Source organism: Solanum stenotomum, unplaced genomic scaffold, assembly GCF_019186545.1.
Source record: "Solanum stenotomum isolate F172 unplaced genomic scaffold, ASM1918654v1 scaffold17538, whole genome shotgun sequence".
Taxonomy (NCBI): Eukaryota; Viridiplantae; Streptophyta; class Magnoliopsida; order Solanales; family Solanaceae; genus Solanum; species Solanum stenotomum.
In genome coordinates, this window is record NW_026024602.1 from 287891 (window position 1) to 306757 (window position 18867).

Here is an 18867-nt window from a genome sequence, read left to right on the forward strand (position 1 = left end):
TCTTGAATGGACTACTAAAAAAAATAAAATCTTTGCTATAAAAATGGCTGCCTTGACACGTGTATCTCCTTACCAATGTCATAAATTAAGTTTGGTAAATCAGAGACTTCCAGAATTGTTTGTTTCATTTCCAAAGAAAAACAAGAAATTTTGCAAATTCTCAGTGTTGGCAATGGCTGATTTGAACACAAGCACTGTTCTTGTTACTGGTGCTGGTGGAAGAACTGGTAAAGTTACCTTTTTTATGCTTTTGGGGGGTTCTTGATTTTGATAATCTTTAATGAAATTGTGTTAGGTTGAGTGTTTTTTCCTTTTGGAAGTAAGAAGGGGTTTAGAGCAATGGTAAAGTTGTATTGTATCTATAGGTTACGGATTCGAGTCACGGAAGCAACCACTAATTCTTGTATTAGGGTAGACTGTCCTGGGACATCTTGGGGTGTCCAGGCTAACGCGGAATGCTTTATGCACCAGGCTGCCCTTTTTAATGTGGAGTACTTCTGTAACTACTGATATTTTTGTGGCTATGGGGTGTGAATTAAGTATAAAGATAATATTTTTTTTTTTCCAAAAATTGTTTATGTAGTTTTTAGGGTGCTAATTCTTGGGGATTCTATTTATAATTTTGGATTTTGGGGAAGTAATGTGGGATTGAGGCACTGTAATTTGTATGAGTGTGATAATAATGAGACCTAGCTAAGGCATTGGGAAAAAATTGTGTGCTCGGGCTAGCTTGATCGCACCTTGACTAATTCCACGGAGTACCTGGAAGGAATGGATTACCTTTTGGTAGTACAGGTACCTAGTAACTCTATACAGCAAGGCTGGAACAGATGAGAAGAAATCAGTAGTGTTTTGGCGAGAGGATTTGAACTTGAGTCCTCATGGTTCTCAATCCACTTTATTGACCATTAGAACACATCTTTGGATGCAGATCAGTGAACACATCTTTTTAGACAGGGGCAGACCTAGAGGTTGCCGAGGGGGTTCACCCGAACCCTGAACCCCCTCGGCAAAAAATTATGTTGTATATTTACGGTATTTAAGAATTTTTATGTCTCTATACTGATTTTGAACCTCCTAAATCTAAGATTAGAGGTTGGCTTAGTGATTGAGGGGTTCAAAACTAACCTTTAAGGTTCCAAGATCAAATCTTAGGCACTACTTTTTTTTCCGAACCAGAAATCCTGGATCCGCCACTGGTTCTAGAAGATAAAGCTTTTATTTTGTTTTCCCCCTTTCAAAAAGAATACTCTAGAAGAAGAGATAGGAGCTCAGGTGGTCAGATACTCATAGCTTGTGCGCTCTAAAATGGTAAAACCAAATTTTGTTGGTCTATTGGTTATTTATCATCATATTTCAATTGGTTGTTTTATTAAATAAACACATGACTGAACTTAAAAATGTTTAAGAACTTTCACACAATGACTTAATTGGAGATACAACTTCTGTCGGAATTTTTCTTTTCTGTTCTTGGGCTTCTTGGTAAATGACTAATGCTAGAATTGATCATGTCAAGTGGCTGTGAGCTTTATAGTATGATGTAAGTTGAGATATTCTTGTTCCTAACATGATCAACAATTCTTCTGATCTTTTATTGATACATTGTTCAAATTGTAGGATCAATTGTCTATAAGAAGTTGAAGGAGAGGTCAGAGAACTATATAGCTAGAGGATTGGTTAGAACAGAGGAAAGCAAACAAAAAATTGGTGGTGCAGATGATGTTTATATTGGTGATATCAGGAATACCGAGAGTCTTATTCCTGCTATACAAGGTATTGATGCTCTTGTTATTCTTACAAGTGCTGTTCCAAAAATGAAACCCGGGTTTGATCCAACAAAAGGTGGAAGACCTGAATTCTATTTTGAGGATGGGGCAAATCCTGAACAGGTACATCATGTTTTGGGTACTCATATCCGTCCTCAGGTTCTTAGTTGTTGTTGTCTGACACAAAATTTACTGACTTTGTATTTTTAGGTAGATTGGATCGGCCAAAAGAACCAAATAGATGCTGGTATGGAATAATCTTGGGCAGTTCTGGTACTTAGAATGCACTTCTATCTGCTTATCTAAGATATACACTATGCATTTTACAGCTAAAGCTGCTGGTGTGAAGCAGATCGTGCTAGTTGGGTCAATGGGAGGGACAAATCCTAACCACCCCTTGAACAGTTTGGGGAACGGGAATATATTGGTTTGTAACTTGATTCTTTTCCTTGATCTTTTTCCCGCAAAAGTACTCTCTTTCCTTTATTTCTACTGCCATTTTGATGGCCACATTGCCTGAACATTTCCACAGCTGCAAAAATATTGTGGCTGCATGCATACTGTTACCTGTTCCATCTTTCTACAAGTTTTTGTTTCTCATAGTCGAGTATCAGAAGCTATTTGAAGTCATATTAGATGTAATATACTCCCCCCCCACATTTCAATTTGTTTGTCTGTTTTTGATTTAGTACAAAGTTTAAGTAAGTAAAGAAGACTTTCGAATCTTGTGGTCTTAAAATAAAGATATGTAGAGTGTACAAAAATGTCTTTCAATCTTGTACTCTTAAACATGTCATGTGAAAAGTTGAAATTAGTGATTTGTTAAAAAGGAAAAGAGACATTCATTTTGAAACGGACTAAAAAGTAAAAGAATACGGATTAAAAGAAAAGTAAGACAAACTGAAACGGAGGGAGTATATTTTTATAATAAGTGCATTCCTCAATGATGCTGCCATCGCATTAACATATTAGATGTCATAACTTATATAGATGTTAACTTGGTCCTATGCTTGCATCTTAGGAGAGGATAATTATTTTCCAGTTATGCGTGTTTGGAAAAGAATGTAACTTCAAGGGAATTAATAATATTACATTGCTGACTACTGACAAACTTTTTATTTAGATGATGCTTGATTAGTTTCTCACTGTTACGTTTTGACTTTCTTTCTCTTTTGGGAATTATTGTCATTCATAAATTCTGGCAGACTAACTTTTATGAAGGTTACAGATTTGGAAGAGAAAGGCTGAACAATATTTGGCTGACTCTGGAATTCCATATACAATTATAAGGTTTGTTCAATGCTCATATCTGTATCAATATTCCTTTGTGGCTGTATAAATATGGCAAAAGCATTGAATGTTCATTTATAATAACCAAAGGTTCTCTTAATAGATATTTATGCCATAATAGGTGTGAAATAAACCAAAAAATGTGAGTCGCACTATCCTACTAGTATAGTAAGTTTTTTAGAAGCTTTTACTTTTAACCAGTTTGTAGGTATATTCTCTAAGGCTTGGAAATGTGTTTCTTTTAATCGGCAAATGGATTTGCATATTTGAAAGAAATATGAAGCAAATTTGGGAAATGAATTAGTAGTTGAGAATAATTCTGTTGAGCCAAAATAATGCTGGGTCAGGAATATATAGTACTGTGATAAGGAAAGAGGATGGCTTTATGATGGCCGTGACGGGAGAGGGTGTGTGTGTGTGCTGATGAGGACGGGTCAAAGAGAATGACTGACAAGCATCTAAGCTGCCAAGCTTCTGAAAAAGGTGTGCATATGATACCATAGGCAAATCCCACATCAGAAAGGCAGAGAAGAGTAAAGTGCTATAAGAGCACAACTTCACACGGTTGACGCTTTTGGGCTCGTTGCTGGTGTAGCCCAAGGGACAAATTTTTGAGATCTGTTGGGTCAAAGCAGACAATACATGTGATGGGCTTGGACTGTTATACATATGGTCTCAGAGCCAAACGTTCGCAATACGATGTGGGGCAAACCTCAGCAAGGATGTTGTGTCCTAAAGGAGGGCTATATGACTCCCATGACGGAAATTGGGTAAATGGAGGGCAGGTCAAAGAGAAGGATTGCTAGGCTTCTAAGGCTGACAGGTTTTCGAAGGGGGCAAGGGAGAGATGTGTGAGCGCAAGTTAACATGGTATGCATTATTTTGGGCTCGTGGTGGCTTAATTGAACAGCATAACTGAAGGAATAAGGGCTCATGGTGGCTTAATTGAACAGCATAACTGAAGGAATAAATCTGTGAGAGTTGTTAGGCCAAAATGGACAGGCTTCGGGGCAAATGACAGTTTCTCTTTTCTTAGGGCTAAATTTGTCCCTCAAAATACACTTGGGTGCAAATAAAGTTCAATATGGTTCAAAGATAAAGTGAAAAAAGAAAAAAAAAACTGACTACGTTATGCATACAGAACCAAATTCCTGAGCATTTACTAGGAAGAGCAGAGTATCTAACCTACTGAAGGAACCCACTAATATTTCTTGGTATGCTGATAAAAATATTTAGGAAAGGCAGAAGAGATGGATTGTTGTATAATTTGTTTGTATCTCAATATTGTCATCCTTCATCTCTATGGAGATCACACAATTCCAAAGAACACCCTTTGACCCACCCCGGAGTTCCTTTCATTACATCTTTTAGAAAAGATCACCGCCATTTATGATTCTAGTCAAGAACACTAATTAAAGGAAGGATCAAGAATGAAAAACGGTTAGTTTTGGCAGCAGTTAGCTCTCTCTCTAACTAGAAATTTGATAGGAGAAGCGCAAAAAGATACCTCAATTTGTCACCACTGTGTCAGTTGAACACTCCAACTTACAAAATGATCATCTACACACCTCCATAACTTATGTCCCACGTCAGCATCGGGGAGTGTCCATTCTCAATGTTGGAGTGTTTAGTTGTCAAGCTAAGGTGTCTATCTATGTATTATGCCTTTATGTAATTATATTTTGGTTTTTCAATAAAGCTCCTCGCATGCGAGCCTAGTTCTTTTTCATTATACAAGCACGTGGAGATTATTTTTGAAAATGGATAAAGGTGAAACTTGAACTTAGAATCTTTGCCTACTCTCTTACCATGTTGAAGTGTGTGTCCAACTTGTTTAAAAGCTCAAACTGTTAGACAAAGTGTACTTTTATACTCAATTTTGATTTCAACTGGTGAATACAGAAAACTGTAGTTCGTCTTGGACAATACTAAATTCATCCAAGGTTTATGCCCTCATTTTTATTATTATTCCACTCGCTTGTCAATTATTCCTGTGATGTGACCTCTATTTTACAATCATCCCAAATTTCATTTAAGATTTGCTGTTTGATCACTATTTTTATGTTTCTTTCTTTTTTCAGGGCTGGAGGGCTACAAGATAAAGAAGGTGGTATAAGGGAACTACTTGTTGGTAAGGACGATGAACTTCTCGAGACAGAAACTAAAACTGTTGCTAGGGCTGATGTTGCAGAAGTTTGCATTCAGGTATATTAACGGCCTCAGATCTTTTTTGATTCTATATAGGTCCTTTGCTTTTACTTTGGTCTGCTTCAACGCTTCATGCTTTCATCAAACCTCATTCTCTAGAGCTTTGCTGCTTGTTTGCTCATCTTCTATGACTAAACTCTTCGAGGCATTTCGATGTTGAACAGGCACTGCAGTATGAGGAAGCAAAATTTAAGGCATTTGATCTGGCCTCAAAACCTGAGGGAACTGGCACTCCAACTAAGGACTTCAAGACTCTATTTGCACAAATCGCTACTCGTTTCTGATATACATCTCACTAGGACTATGTCCAAAATTTTCATCACTCTTTTCTGCCAACATTTGTTCAAAGGGGAGGCTATAAACTTAAGGTAGATAGGCATCTGAGTTTGGTTGTACTATTGCAGATCCCTCCCCGTTCCCCCCTGCGTAGCAGCTAACCTCATCGACACCATGGCATACTCAGAGATGACTTGCCAATAGTTCAATGATGCAGTAGAGGGTTATATGTTATGTGCCTCTCTTGATTTTTCTGATGTTTGGAAGGCAAATAACTCAATAAGCACTGTTTGCACTTGTGCCAAATGCAAACTACTATCTTATTATTACTTGCTTGCATTTGCATGCTTCACCAAATAATGTTTCAACTTTATGATTTTCATTTTATGCATCATTGATGGCAATCAAACTTATCTGGTGGATCAAGGCCATGGTTCTCCGGGAGCCTTGACGTTACTAGTAAAGTTGTGATCAGGAGGTCATGAGTTCGAGCCGTGTGTAATAGACCCCTTCTTTAGATATTCCTATATTATGTATAAATGTTTCTTTGATTTTATTTTTTATTACTTGTTTTCCATAAAAAAAAAACATTTTTCTTAGTGCCAAACTAACCCAAAGTCTTTGTTTTTTTTTAATAAATGAACTTAATAAAATATGCAGATGGCTTAAGACAATGGTTTTGATATACATCTACAATTCTTTTTTTAATGTTTGTAAAATAAAAGTCACCTAATAAAGTCAGCATTATGAGCTTTACAAACATTTAAAATTTTTGTTTTAGCTAGCATATGATCTTTTACCAACAACCCAAGATACTACCACCTTACATTTCGGAATTCATTCAAACAACTTAAAACTCATAACGTCTAGATTCTGAACAATCACAAATTATGAATGCGTATATGCATAACAATAAGGCATACCGCCTTAGGATATTTTGAAGAGATTTAAGTAACATGAAAATTGAAAATATGGTTGATCTTTTTTAATTATTTCTTTAATTTTATTAATGGTAGGACTTTGAATAATCGTATAAACAAAGTAGAAAATTAGACGTGTTTTGAATAGCCACAAAAATAAATTAGTAGATTCCTTAAACGATTAAAGTATTACTCTTTTACTATAACTATGAATATTAAATATTCTAATAAATAAAATATTAGACTCAGTCAACTATATTAAGTACATCTTTAATTTGTTGATGTGTTATATTAAGTTCTTTAATATCTCATTGGTCAAAGAAAACATTTATTTTTTATATGAGAAATTATTGGGATGCACTATGTCTTTATCAATGGCGTTTCAGCCGTTATTTGTGCTTATATCATACATATATTATATACACTAAAACAAATAAATTATATACTAAGATTCTTTTTTTTTGCTGGTTTTGACTATAATTTAAACTAAATAATAAGTCCATCAAAGACCATGCATTGTGGTCCCTAAATATGAGACATTTCAAACTTGATTCTCTCTTTTGAAATCAATTCTTTATTAGTAAGTCTTACTTCTGGGAAAAATAACATTATCGATATTCTGAATTTAAAGTTTATATGAATTTTTATATTAATTTATAATTATATTTATAGACAAATATTTAATACACATATACATTTGTGATATGAACAAAAATTACTGAATCGCCGTGAATCTATAGGTGTTTAGATTTGATTTTACTTGTATATTAGTACAATGGGGCAACACTAGATTATAAGGTATGGATTTGGACGAATCTATTGCTTTTTGTTTAAATTATGTATTTATATTTTTTTAAATAAATAAATAAAATAAACAAATATATATATATATATATATATATAGCTTTGGACTGTTATGAATTCGATAACAAGTTCAAAACTCGTAACGTCAAATTCTAGCTTTGCGTCTATCATGTACCTTAGTACATCTTCAACACAACCTCCACCGTTCTTTTAGTATTAATATTATACATAAATAGAGAAGAAACAAATCACAAGATAGGAAATCGAACCCCCGACAATAAGATGTAAATACAGCTAGTCAATAAGTTCTGCTCTCTGTCCCACAGCTAAACAACATCACAATTTTCAAAGTTTTGTTATCAATTGGACTTAAAAGTCCCCACAAATATTTTTAATGCAATTTGTTAACAAGTCACATGGAAAATCTTGAAAGATTTTCTCTCATTTGAAAAAATGTTTAGTTTAAATCAATGTACTATTACTTGCAGTTAAATTACACATATAGTAAAAAAAAGAAAAATATTTACACTGTCGGTGTATATAACTTAACTTCAAATAGGGCTCCAAGTATATTGAACAAACTAACATATACTGCAAGTTCACAAAATTCCAGAATACATATCTGATGCACTAAGTGCAGCAATGTCTTGTCAGCTAGCTCTTCAACGAATGATTTTATGGTCTCAGTCATTCTTCTATGGAATATCGATTCAATCAATTCAATTCCTATGTTGTGTATGCTGATGATCATCACCAAGAACATGCACCGAAGCCTCGTCTTGTGTGATTATCAGATGGTTATTGAAGTGTACGCTGCAGTATTATAGCCCCGTCCATATTAGGAAACTCGACGAGTTTAGCAACCAAATGATCTTGTTGTTACAGCCTTTATTACTGTATCAAGACACTGAGAAGCCAGTTACCTGTGACATACATTGGCAAATTGTGTCAAATTTTAGAGTATGAGAAAAAAATGATACAAATACATCAAGAGCCTTACAAACTGTATTGCTGCATTTGATCTTCAAATATGTGGATGGACTTGGGATTCGAAAGTAAGAATGTGTTTCAAGTTTCTTACACAGGTTTCCAACAGGATAAGGCGTAAATTGTTCTTCCTTTCCACCCTAGCAACAACCACTGGCTATCTTCATCGATTACAAAGTCTCTATGATATCCTAACCTCACTTTCTGTATTGCCTTATTCACGAATTCCTCCCGGTCAAAAGGTATCTGCGTAAACCTTGCCCCCATAATACGAGCTTGCCACTGCTTGTATGTCTCTGGTCGTTCAACTCTTTCCCACCCCTCACAAGCTATGACATTCAGGGCTTCCCTCCCAAATATCTCTCTCTCAATTAATCGTCTTTCTGGAATCTCACGGGGAACAATAGTTTCAAGCATATCAAAAATTGCAGAAAAGTGGAATAAGGCCTCACGAAACCGTGTGACAAAAAATGGGGCACTATAGGCCCCATTGACAATACCATGGACGAAAATATCTGGATCGATCTTCCTTACGAGGTTGAGAACGACAGTTCTTGAACTTTCAACTGCAATAGTCTCATCATGCAGGTTCTTAAAACGATACAAGCAGTTGACAGCAAGAAATTCATCTTTGTCGAGTTTTAGATCCTCAACTGTAATGCTCTCCCATTTCTTTGCAATTGCATGGTATTCAAATGGAACATTAAAGGATCGAGCATAATCAGCCAAACGGCGACCTGTTTCCTCAATCCGCTCCGCTGGTCTGAAACCTGGTTGGGGAAACTCTATGCCAGTAATACGAAGCCTCGGTGGCCCCCCTTCTCTTTCTGCAATACGTTGGATGAATGTAGGCCATTGGAAACCATACAGGATGCCAAAGTCAATAACATGAACCCTTGTTGCATTCTCTGCCTTTATCATGATTGTCTTGTTTGAAGCAAAACTTGAGATCTTTCTGAATGGGCAAGATGCGAGATACAAATGGTAGGCCTTCAAAAGATCAGCTGCAGATGTTCGTTTATTGACAAGAGCTTTATATATCTGGCTACCAGTACCAGCCAAACGTGCCTCGAGACCATCTGCAAAGCAATGAGCCAATCTCTGGTTTCCATCTCCAAATGGGGATGAATGTTGTCTGATTTGTTTCAAAAGTTCATACGCAATCCTGGAATCGTCAGCAGCAACAGCCTGTGCGCAATTTATCATGAGAGTTCTCAAATCTATGACTTCCTTCTTTCCACCCTGTTTCTTCCCCCGGCCCTTTCCTCCTTTTGATCCTTTTGATATCTGCACTGTAGTTTTGCTTTTAGCATTCCTCAGGTTTTGTTGATAAGCTTCTAGTGCTTCTCCTCCCTTCCCCATGCTATTCAGCAAGACGATATCAAACTCCTCCGATCGTAGAGTTGATTCAGTAAAAACCGCAGCCTGTTTACTACTCCTTTCTCCTTCTATATTATTATCACCCCTCAGAGGATTTTTCTTCCCTCTCGCCTCAGTTGGTGAAGTCTCTCCCTCATCCTTTTCCTCCACCTGAGCAGCTGCATAACCAGTTTGCCTTTGGGGCTCCCGAGATGGCAAGCCATTTATATCTACACTGTTCAACAACTTATTACTAGTCGGGAGGAACTTACTTGCTTCTTCAACTCCTTTCTGGAAGTTTAAAATAGATTGACTCTCATCATACATATCAGGATTATGAAAAGAACTAACAGGAGAGTCTAAGAATCCATCGACAACATTACTCCCACTATTTGATGAGCATACTGAAGAAGTATTATGAAATGAAAGGCCTTCGAAGTAAGAAGAATTGCAGTCAGTGGAAATGTTAACCCCCCTTGGATCGACTAGGTAACCACTACTGTCACCAGTATTACTTGTGGAATTGTATATACTTCCTGCAAAGTAGTCATCAGGGCTCTCACTGTTCCGATCAGTAAACACGTTTTGCTCCGGTGATGGCGGATACTTCTTACCGAGGGCCTCGTAAAGTGACTTCTCTTTAGCTTGAAGTTCCAAGGACTCCTGAAGCATATCTGTCTTGTCCTCCATGTCTTCTTCCATTAGCATCCGATTTATATAGCTCAACACTGCATCCGAGAAATCAATATCTTCGTTGAAGTCGTTCTCAACGCCAAGGTCAGTTCTTGATTCTACATTAGTATGTAAATGGTCACCACTTATAAATCCAACAGCACCAAAATCGTGTTGGACAAAGTTATTTTCAAGTCTAGGACCATTGAGTAGATTCTGATCTGAATAAATAAGTCCAAATCTTGGTCCATTAATCATCCTCTGCTCTGAAGAAAAAGGTAATGGTTGGTTCCCAAATCGAAAATTATTCAAAGAACTCGGATGTCCATTAAACCTCGGATCCATTTTAACCAGACCTCAAAGTCAATGATGTATCTGTGACAACCATATACAATTCCAAGCTCAAAAGTGGAACAAGCACAAGCAATATCTCTCAGAAAATAGCAAAAAGACATAAATTTCGACAACCCCATAGAATCAAGAAAACAAACAGCAAATTCAGCATATACAAAGTTGAATCTTAATCACTATTTAACAAACTACCACAAGTAATATCTCTCAGAAAAGAAGAAGAAAAAAAGCAAAAAAGACAGAAACTTTAACAACCCCATAAAATCAAGAAAGCAAACAGAAGATTCTGCATTAAAAATTAAATCTTACACTATTATCAAAAAATAGCAAAAAAGACAGAAACTTTAACAACCCCATATACAATCAAGAAAAGAAACAGCAGATTCTGCATTAAAAATTGAATCTTTATCACTATACAGACTGCCCACAAGTAAAATCTCTCCAAAAATAGCATAAAAGACAGAAACCTTAACAACCCCATAAAATAAAGAAAACAAACAGCAGATACTGCATTAAAAATTGAATCTTTATCACTAATTAACAGACAACCCCACAATTAAAATCTCTCATAAACTTAACAACCTCATATAATCAAGAAACCAAACAGCAGATCTTGCATTAACAGAATTGAATCTTTATCACTATATAAACAGGACCAGTCACTTAGTGAAATAGCCAGCAAAAACTTACACAAATTAACCAATTCTAAATCCTATAAATAGTCCATACTCAATGACTTGAGCATAAAATTGAGCTCAAATTCTAACTACTTACTTTAAAAAATCAAGAAAAAAAACCATGTAAAGCAAAACAGAACTGTCTTAAAATAATATGAATATAAAAAAATGAGAAAAAGAACATACCTTAAACCTATGGAGAAACAAAGAGAGAGAGAGAGAAATGAAGAAATGTGAGTATTATGTAAGATTCTTGTATAAGAAAACAGGGAGAGGTAACTGGTAATAGCAAGTCATCAATCGTTGACGAGGAAATCATAGGAGTCACCTTTCAAATGAAAAGCCTAATGGTCTTATGGTTGTAAAGGGATCCAAACACTTTTTCACATAATATATAAACGTGTCTCTTAACTTGATTTTAATACTTAAATTTGTATAAAGTTGAACAAATAGACATAGGATATGAATTGCCACATAAGACGTCATGTAGGATGCGTATATCTATCTACCATTATTGATTTATTAAATCACTGAATCTTTATAATAACTTACAACAATCCCGAATATTTTTATTTATAAAAAAAATAAGGATATGCATGATTTATAAGTGGTGATATCTTAAGATATTCTAATATCTTATTTATGATTTATGAACTATAATTTGTTCATTTGATATACTTTTTTGTAAGACGATAAGAATTTGAAATTTTTTTGATGGTTTTCATGAGTTATCTCGCAAATCGTGTCATGAGGTGTTATTCACTTATGAAATTGATTGATAACAAGGATACCATTGCAATGCAGTGAAGTAAATGCATTCCAATTGTTATGAAGTGATATCTCGAGTAAATGTTTACATAATCTTCTTTTATCTGATGAAAAAATGAGTCTTCATTGATATCAACCCATTTAAAATTAGTGTAATTGAAAGAGTCGATCATGTAATAACACGAAATAAGAGAGCTAACAGTTTTACATAACAAAAATTAGTGTGCAATAGATAAACTTATCAAAATTAAAAGTTTGTTACATGATACTCAAAAACCAAAAAAAAAAAGTAAAAAAGTGTCTCGATCATATACATAAGCAAGCGCTAAATAAGTGATTTTGGAGAGATCAAGCTTACTGTATAAATAATTCCTTGCTTTAGGATATTATTTCCGGGCCATAATCCAAATGGTCCTTTGGATGTCCTAAATGGTAAGTTAGACCCTACGTGGTCTATACATAGATAGTTGAGTAGCACTTCACCATCAGCAAACATATGTATCAGTCTGAGAAAAAACAAATCCAACAAATCCTTATCTTGTATCGGTTTGAGAAAAAACAAATCATTATCTTGTATTGTATACGATAGTATCCAAGATTCTTTGACACTATAGTCCTTCTTTAGCCACAACATGAAAGTAGACTCACTCGGATTACTGTAAGCACAATGAGCACAATAAAAGCAAAGCATTCCTCCCAATATTGAAACTCCATAATTGGTAAAATCATCGACTTTTTCCAACATTGGCTCTAGCAACTGCATCTTTCCGAACACCTCATCTGAAATACTAAATGTAACCACAATTTTTTTTTGTACGTAACAAACCCAATGAAATGCTCCATGTAGAAATGCAAGAGAATCAACAGGAAGATTCAACGAAGGTTCAAAGCCAACTCAACATTTAATGTTATTTCTCCATGAACCACTTTAGAGTGCTAGAATTTCACTGCCATCAAAGTGAAACTTAAGGATTTTGTAGTCATCACTAGTTGCATCATATCCCAATCCATAAGTACAACCCTCTCTTGTGTATTCTAAACGTGGAAGTTCAATTGATTCTCTTGTAGAGGGGTTCCACACCAAAAGGCGGTCAGCAATTGAGAGAAGAACCAACCCATCGCAAGAACAATGCAACATACAAGTTGATGGTTTGCAACTTGAAGGAGAAACAAGTTTTTCTATATCCTCAACAGCTGGTTGAACCAAAGATAAAAGAGAAGAGTATAAATTAAACTTGTTTTCCTCACCGACACGCCATTGGCTAACAAGAAACTTTTTCGAATTTAAGTCATTCATGACATGACTTTGATGCTTCATCTTAAAGTAAGGCTCAGAGATTAACGTCTTCCAAAATTTTGAAACACATTTAAATCGAAGAAGAGACCGCACGGGTAACCTTTTGACGATGTCCACAATTATTTCTTCAGGGAAGTGAACTTGTCATGTTCTTAAACAATGGTTAGGCCCATGTAGAAGATAACTAGCCTGATGATTATCAACATCCATCAGCTTTCCCCTGCAAATTTAATTATTTTTTATAGTAGCATACATCTATCCGACAATTATATTCATCAAAACAATATAATACGATAGAATATAAAACAATATGATACATTATGAAACAACAAGGGGTACTGACCTATTCTTTTTGGTCATAGTTGGAGCTTCCTCTTCTCTCTACCTCTATTGCTTTGACCTATTCTTCAATTAGGATTTGGTAGGGTTCTTTTTCAACTAGTATGGCGTAATGAACGGTTAATATTTAAAAACTTAATAAATTATTATCTTACTATATGAGATCGTTGACTCTAATTGTTGAACCAAATTTTAATAAGATATGGAATATTTTAAGAACAAATTATTAATGATACAATAACTTAAAAGAATAACAAAGATTTAAGACATATAACAATATATTATAATTATAATTAAATAAATTAAAAGATATATCTAACGTGTCAATTATTTATTTTCCAATTGATTATAGGTTTCTTTATGTGATAATAATAATAAAAATAATAAATTAAAAAAATAAAAATATTCTTTCTCAAATTAAATAGCTATTGATTATCAAACTTTCTCAAAAGGAATTAGAAGTGTTTCAGGGACATAAATACCTTTTAAGACATTGACTAATATATTTAATAACAAATGTTAAAAGTGGTTACTTACCAATTAATTTGCCCATCTGGTACCTCTAATCAGGAATGAGAATACACCATTAACTTGGCCAATATGGTGCTTTTGATCAATAATCTCCCAACAGTTCCAAGTTTAGGTAGTGGACATGTGAGCATGTGTTTAGCTTATCGTATCGGTTATTACTACAGTCCATGTCCACATTTATGAACATCCTTCAAAAATTTCCGGCTACGCCACTGATTCTGTGGATGCTGCAATTACAACCAAAAAAAATGACCTCAAAAAAAAAGCACATGTGGATATTGTTCATGTCAAGTTTGACAATATTCCACCAGCAGAAAAGCAAATTGAAGGTAAAAATGATTACCGTTTCATGTGGGCGGAGGATCCAATTTTCATCAACCAAATCAAGATGACAAATGCATGTACTCAATGCAGAATCATTTATTTTTCCTTTTGGCTTTTGGAGTTGGGAGATAGCTGTTGATTTAAGTGGTTCCACAGTGATGGTAATCTAAATCTCTTTCCAGAAAGACTAGTAAAACAAAAAAAACAAAAAACAAAAAAGCAAATGGACAGAGTTAAGAATGAGGCTCAGATTTTCGCCTATTTAATCAAAAGAAAAGGAAGAGCAGAGTTTGAACAGTGCCCTGGCTGCAAGCAACAGTTGCCTTATAAGACCTTCCGATTGAACTCGCAAGCCAGGCCACGAATGAACTCTAATTTTCTTCACTTTCATTTTCATTATGAAGAATCTTCACTGCCTCTGAAACTTGGAGCGTTCAAGATTAAAACAAGACATCAAAGTTTGAATATGTGGAAAAATGCAGCAACAAATCTTGATCAAAAAAGTAAAATACAGCAACATTAATATACGGATCCTCAATATTCACTTCCATTCCCATTGGCCTTGTCTCATATCAGTATGTACCTAACAATTTGGGGAAATTGTATAGATGGATGCATAAAAAGTTTCTTTCTCAAAGGGGACTCTTCCTTATATGATCTGATCGTATCAAGAATGAAAGAGAAAGACTAAATATTGTAGAACTATACTTTAAACAGAAAAGAGGCTCAGATTTGAGTGAAAATCAATCAGAAAAATGAGCCAATCCACCATGGCTGCAAAAAGCATCCTCACAAATTCCCCTGCCGTTGTCTAGACAAGATATAAATCAGTTCAAAAATCTGATTTTCGAACTTCTTGGAGAATATCATCACAGCCTTATTCAAAAAGTTTAGTTCGGGGTTTTCCACAAGTTAAAGGGGCAAAACATATATTTTCCTTTATTATTACCATAATCATGGCAATCATATCATCAATATCATGAAGAGCATTCTGCTAATTGAAAGGGCTGTTAAACTTTATATTTATAACAAAAGCATAGGAAAATTCATTGGCAAAATTGAACTTAGGAGAAAGAGTTAACCGCCCTTAGAAAATCTCTACCATTCCCGAGTTCAATAAAAAGCCTCATTCTCTAAACACAACAGATACTTGGGAGGCTCAGATTTTATTTTTTCTCAGAAAAAGCTAAACTATGCCATGGCTGCAAGCATAATAGCCTAGTGAGATGAAAACCAATATAGTTCTCTCACCTCACAGACCCTTAGAGCTGCCACACCAAGTTACAACAAAGTTCAACTATATGGTTCTTAAAGAATGAACATCTTCATTGCCTCATTGAATGTATTCTATGTTGCTCGGACTGAACCCTATAGGGTATTCAGGTTCCTGAGAACCCGCATTGAGTTGAGTGACCAACTGAGAAATTTACCATCGACTTTAGTGCTCATATTTTGTTGTATATGAACATGCAAAGAGAAAGGGCCAATGCCATGGCTGCAAACGCCAGTTTACAGATGACGTCATACCAGGTTGCCCTGCCAAGATACAGGTCAGATTTTCTCAATGCATTAAAGTAACAAGTTTTTGCATGGACTTCCCCAAAATCAGGAGCTCTTGTTTCTGTATGAGTTTGGAGAACCTTTTGTCTCGCTCAGCATAAGTTCCATAGGAATTAAGTTATGCAGCATAAGTTGGGTAGCATAAAGAGCCTCGTTCTTTCACACAAACAGATTTGGGAGGCTCAGATTCGCCTTTTCTCAAACATAAGCTAAACCCCACCATGGCTGCAAGCTTAAGGAGTCTTTGTGAGAGGCAGAAACCCAAATAGCTCCAATATCTCACAAGACCCCCCAAAAGATGCCAAGCCAAGATATAGTGAAGCTCAACCATCTGATGAGTAAAGAATGAAAATCATCACAGCCTCATTATGGGCCTCATGTCGAAGGTCTTATTATATGTAGAAATGACACAAGGTAGCCACTTTCCAGACCATAATGGGATCACATTTAAGTATGGTGTTGTACACAAGGTAGCCACTTTAGGGCTGATTCTACTACAACAAACAAAGGATTTTGTGGCAATGATATAATCGCTACTAGAATATATTTAGCGGCAATAACATATATGAGTATTTATAAACATCACTCTATATAAATGTCACTTAAGACTTTAGCGACTTTAGATGCAATGGCATTAACTTAATTTGCAGCTAAATGTTTTTGCAGCAATAAATATTGTCAGTAAGAGAAAATTCTATTGACACAAAATGTCTCTTTTATTGTAGTGAACACTAAAACATTTTCCTCCATAGCAAATACACCCATAAGTGACAATTGAGGCTCAGATCCATCTTATACTCGGGCAAAGAAAGTCGGAGACCAGTCACGCCATGGCTGCAAATATTCCCAAGTTGCATGCAACAAAATCACAGGCATCTGGGTCATTGCCCCGCCAAGATACCGGCCAGGTACTCTCAATGCTCAATTACTAGCTAAAGAGGATAGATTGAAAGATCATCATTGCCCCGATAAGGGACCATTTTTGACATTTTCTCATGATGTGGTTTTTGTGTGTGTGTGTGTGTGTGTGTATACATAGGGTTTTTTCATCATTTAGGTTCAGAACTCTTCGAGTCCTGGGACATCCAGTTGGACTAGTTGGAAATTGAGGCTCAGATCTGCAAAAAATTGGGGCAAAGAGAAGGCAACAACCGCCATGGCTGCAAAAGAACCAATTGCATGTGAAAGAGAAGACTCAATCACAAGCCATCTGGATTTGCCATGCCAAGATACGGGTTAGATTGTCTCCATGCCCCAAACAATAAACATCAGCCCAAAATAGCAAATATCATCACTGCCTAAAAATGGGAACTTCTCCAGAAGAGCCCGTTTGAACAACCTTAACAAGAAAAATTCAATAAGAAGCCTGTTTGGATTGGACTGCTATTTAGTGGCTTTAAAGCATAAGCCGACCTTAGCTCAGAGGGTCATTTTTTGTCCTGCTGTCCTTACTTATGACCATGCAACTAAATGTAGCTCAGAATAATTAGAAAATTGAATAGTACAACTGCCATCAGCATCACATTGCCACCATTGAAGGCAATGACAACAAACATCGTTTCTTTTTTCCACTTTTATAGAGGGTTGTTAGTTTGGTTAAAAGAGAAATCACAGGCCAATCAGAGAGGGCAACCACCCTCCAAAGAACTTCCCTTTTTCTCCTGTTGGCTTCATTCTTCATACTGGGCTGAGCTTCCATTACTGGATCATTCACACATTTGCCCCTATTTTGTGTTGGTCTTTAGTTTATGAGACAGAAGTTAATATTTTCGTATAATTTCAGTTTCTAAAGAACTTATATCCCCAAAACATGCAATCTTATACCCACCCTTAAAATCTAGGAAATTACATCAACAGCTTAAAGGAGTGTTAACTAGAGCAAAGAAGAAATCATTGACATACCGGAGATGAAAAAACATTCCCATTTTCTCCGATTGCCTCAGTCTTTTGAGCTAAAATGAACTGGGTTTCCGTCCGAATTCGAAAATGAGGCTCAGATCTGTGTAAAATGGGGGCAAAGAGGAGAAGAAGACGACAACGCCATGGCTGCAAAAACAAATGAACCGGTTTTGCATGATTCGGGTTTTGCCCAGCCAAGATACGAGTCGGGTTTTCTCCATGCCCCAAATTTCAGCCCAGAATCATCACACAGCAATGTCATCACTGCCTCTTTCCATCTATTCTACAGCAATTTGTGGACATTTTGCAAAACCAAGTAAAAATGGAACGAAAGAAGTAATAATTTTTTTTTCTTTTTTTTGGAATTTTCATAAGGAGGGTTGTTAGTTTGTTCGGACAGAGAAATCATAGGCCAATCAGAGATGGCAACCATCCTCCATTGAAATCCATTTTTGTGTTCTCTCAGTTGGCCTCATTCTTCATTCTGGGCTGAACTGATTCTCATTTTCTTCACTAAAAGACTCTTTATATAGATAGAGAGGCTATAGAACATAAGTTGTTAGCCCGAGGCGGAGTTAGGTGGGGGTTAATGGCTAATTTTTTCGCAGATTCTATATTTGTACTAAAAAATTAAATAAATATATATATGTAAAATAACTTGTAAACCCCCAATAAAATTGATCAACGGCTCAATGATAAGGAAGGAGCATACTTGTACAAGAAAATTTACGATCTCTGAACTCCTAATCCTGACTCCGCCTCTCGCACCAGGTTGTTTTTTTTGTAAAATGAGCTCATTCCAATTCTCAACAAATGATAAAGTTTCATGATCCTGAGCA

General features: G+C 35.7%; 2 protein-coding genes and 1 long non-coding RNA gene across 5 annotated transcripts; 1 reads left to right on the plus strand and 2 right to left on the minus strand.

Annotated features, from left to right (window-relative positions):
* Positions 1 to 5953, plus strand: LOC125850488 (uncharacterized protein At5g02240-like). The gene is made up of 7 exons (XM_049530336.1): positions 1 to 227; positions 1618 to 1889; positions 1977 to 2013; positions 2096 to 2193; positions 2995 to 3056; positions 5138 to 5261; positions 5429 to 5953. Exons 1-7 carry the CDS (start codon positions 44 to 46, stop codon positions 5546 to 5548), a joined length of 897 nt encoding a protein of 298 aa, XP_049386293.1. The 5' UTR covers positions 1 to 43; the 3' UTR covers positions 5549 to 5953.
* A 1728-nt stretch (positions 5954 to 7681) lies between these two features.
* LOC125850481 (scarecrow-like protein 9) lies at positions 7682 to 11581 on the minus strand. Of its 3 annotated transcripts, none has more exons than XR_007444811.1 (3): positions 11497 to 11581; positions 8265 to 10657; positions 7682 to 8187 (listed from the first exon to the last, which is right to left on the minus strand). XR_007444811.1 is itself a non-coding variant. In XM_049530328.1 (2 exons), the coding sequence occupies exons 1-2, from the start codon at positions 10625 to 10627 to the stop codon at positions 8184 to 8186; spliced, it is 2286 nt and encodes a 761-aa protein (XP_049386285.1). In that variant the 5' UTR covers positions 10628 to 10729; the 3' UTR covers positions 7682 to 8183. The 3 variants fall into 3 exon arrangements, 1 of the variants encoding a protein (XP_049386285.1); XR_007444812.1 differs by lacking the exon at positions 11497 to 11581 and adding an exon at positions 10889 to 10908; XM_049530328.1 differs by lacking the exon at positions 11497 to 11581 and having other exon boundaries at positions 8346 to 10729.
* A 1753-nt stretch (positions 11582 to 13334) lies between these two features.
* On the minus strand, positions 13335 to 17874 carry LOC125850494 (uncharacterized). The gene is made up of 4 exons (XR_007444813.1): positions 14589 to 17874; positions 14252 to 14472; positions 13719 to 13775; positions 13335 to 13595 (listed from the first exon to the last, which is right to left on the minus strand). It is a non-coding gene; the product is annotated as an uncharacterized LOC125850494 (long non-coding RNA).
* Between the last annotated feature and the right edge of the window lie 993 nt (positions 17875 to 18867).

Bases quoted from the DNA above. Each gene is read 5' to 3' on its own strand.
- LOC125850488 (XM_049530336.1), top strand. From the start codon at position 44: ATGGCTGCCTTGACACGTGTATCTCCTTACCAATGTCATAAATTAAGT. The intron at 1,890-1,976 runs GTACATCATGTT...TTGTATTTTTAG, and splicing joins ATGGGGCAAATCCTGAACAG to GTAGATTGGATCGGCCAAAA. The intron at 2,194-2,994 runs GTTTGTAACTTG...TGAAGGTTACAG, and splicing joins TGGGGAACGGGAATATATTG to ATTTGGAAGAGAAAGGCTGA.
- LOC125850481 (XM_049530328.1), bottom strand. From the start codon at position 10,627: ATGGATCCGAGGTTTAATGGACATCCGAGTTCTTTGAATAATTTTCGA.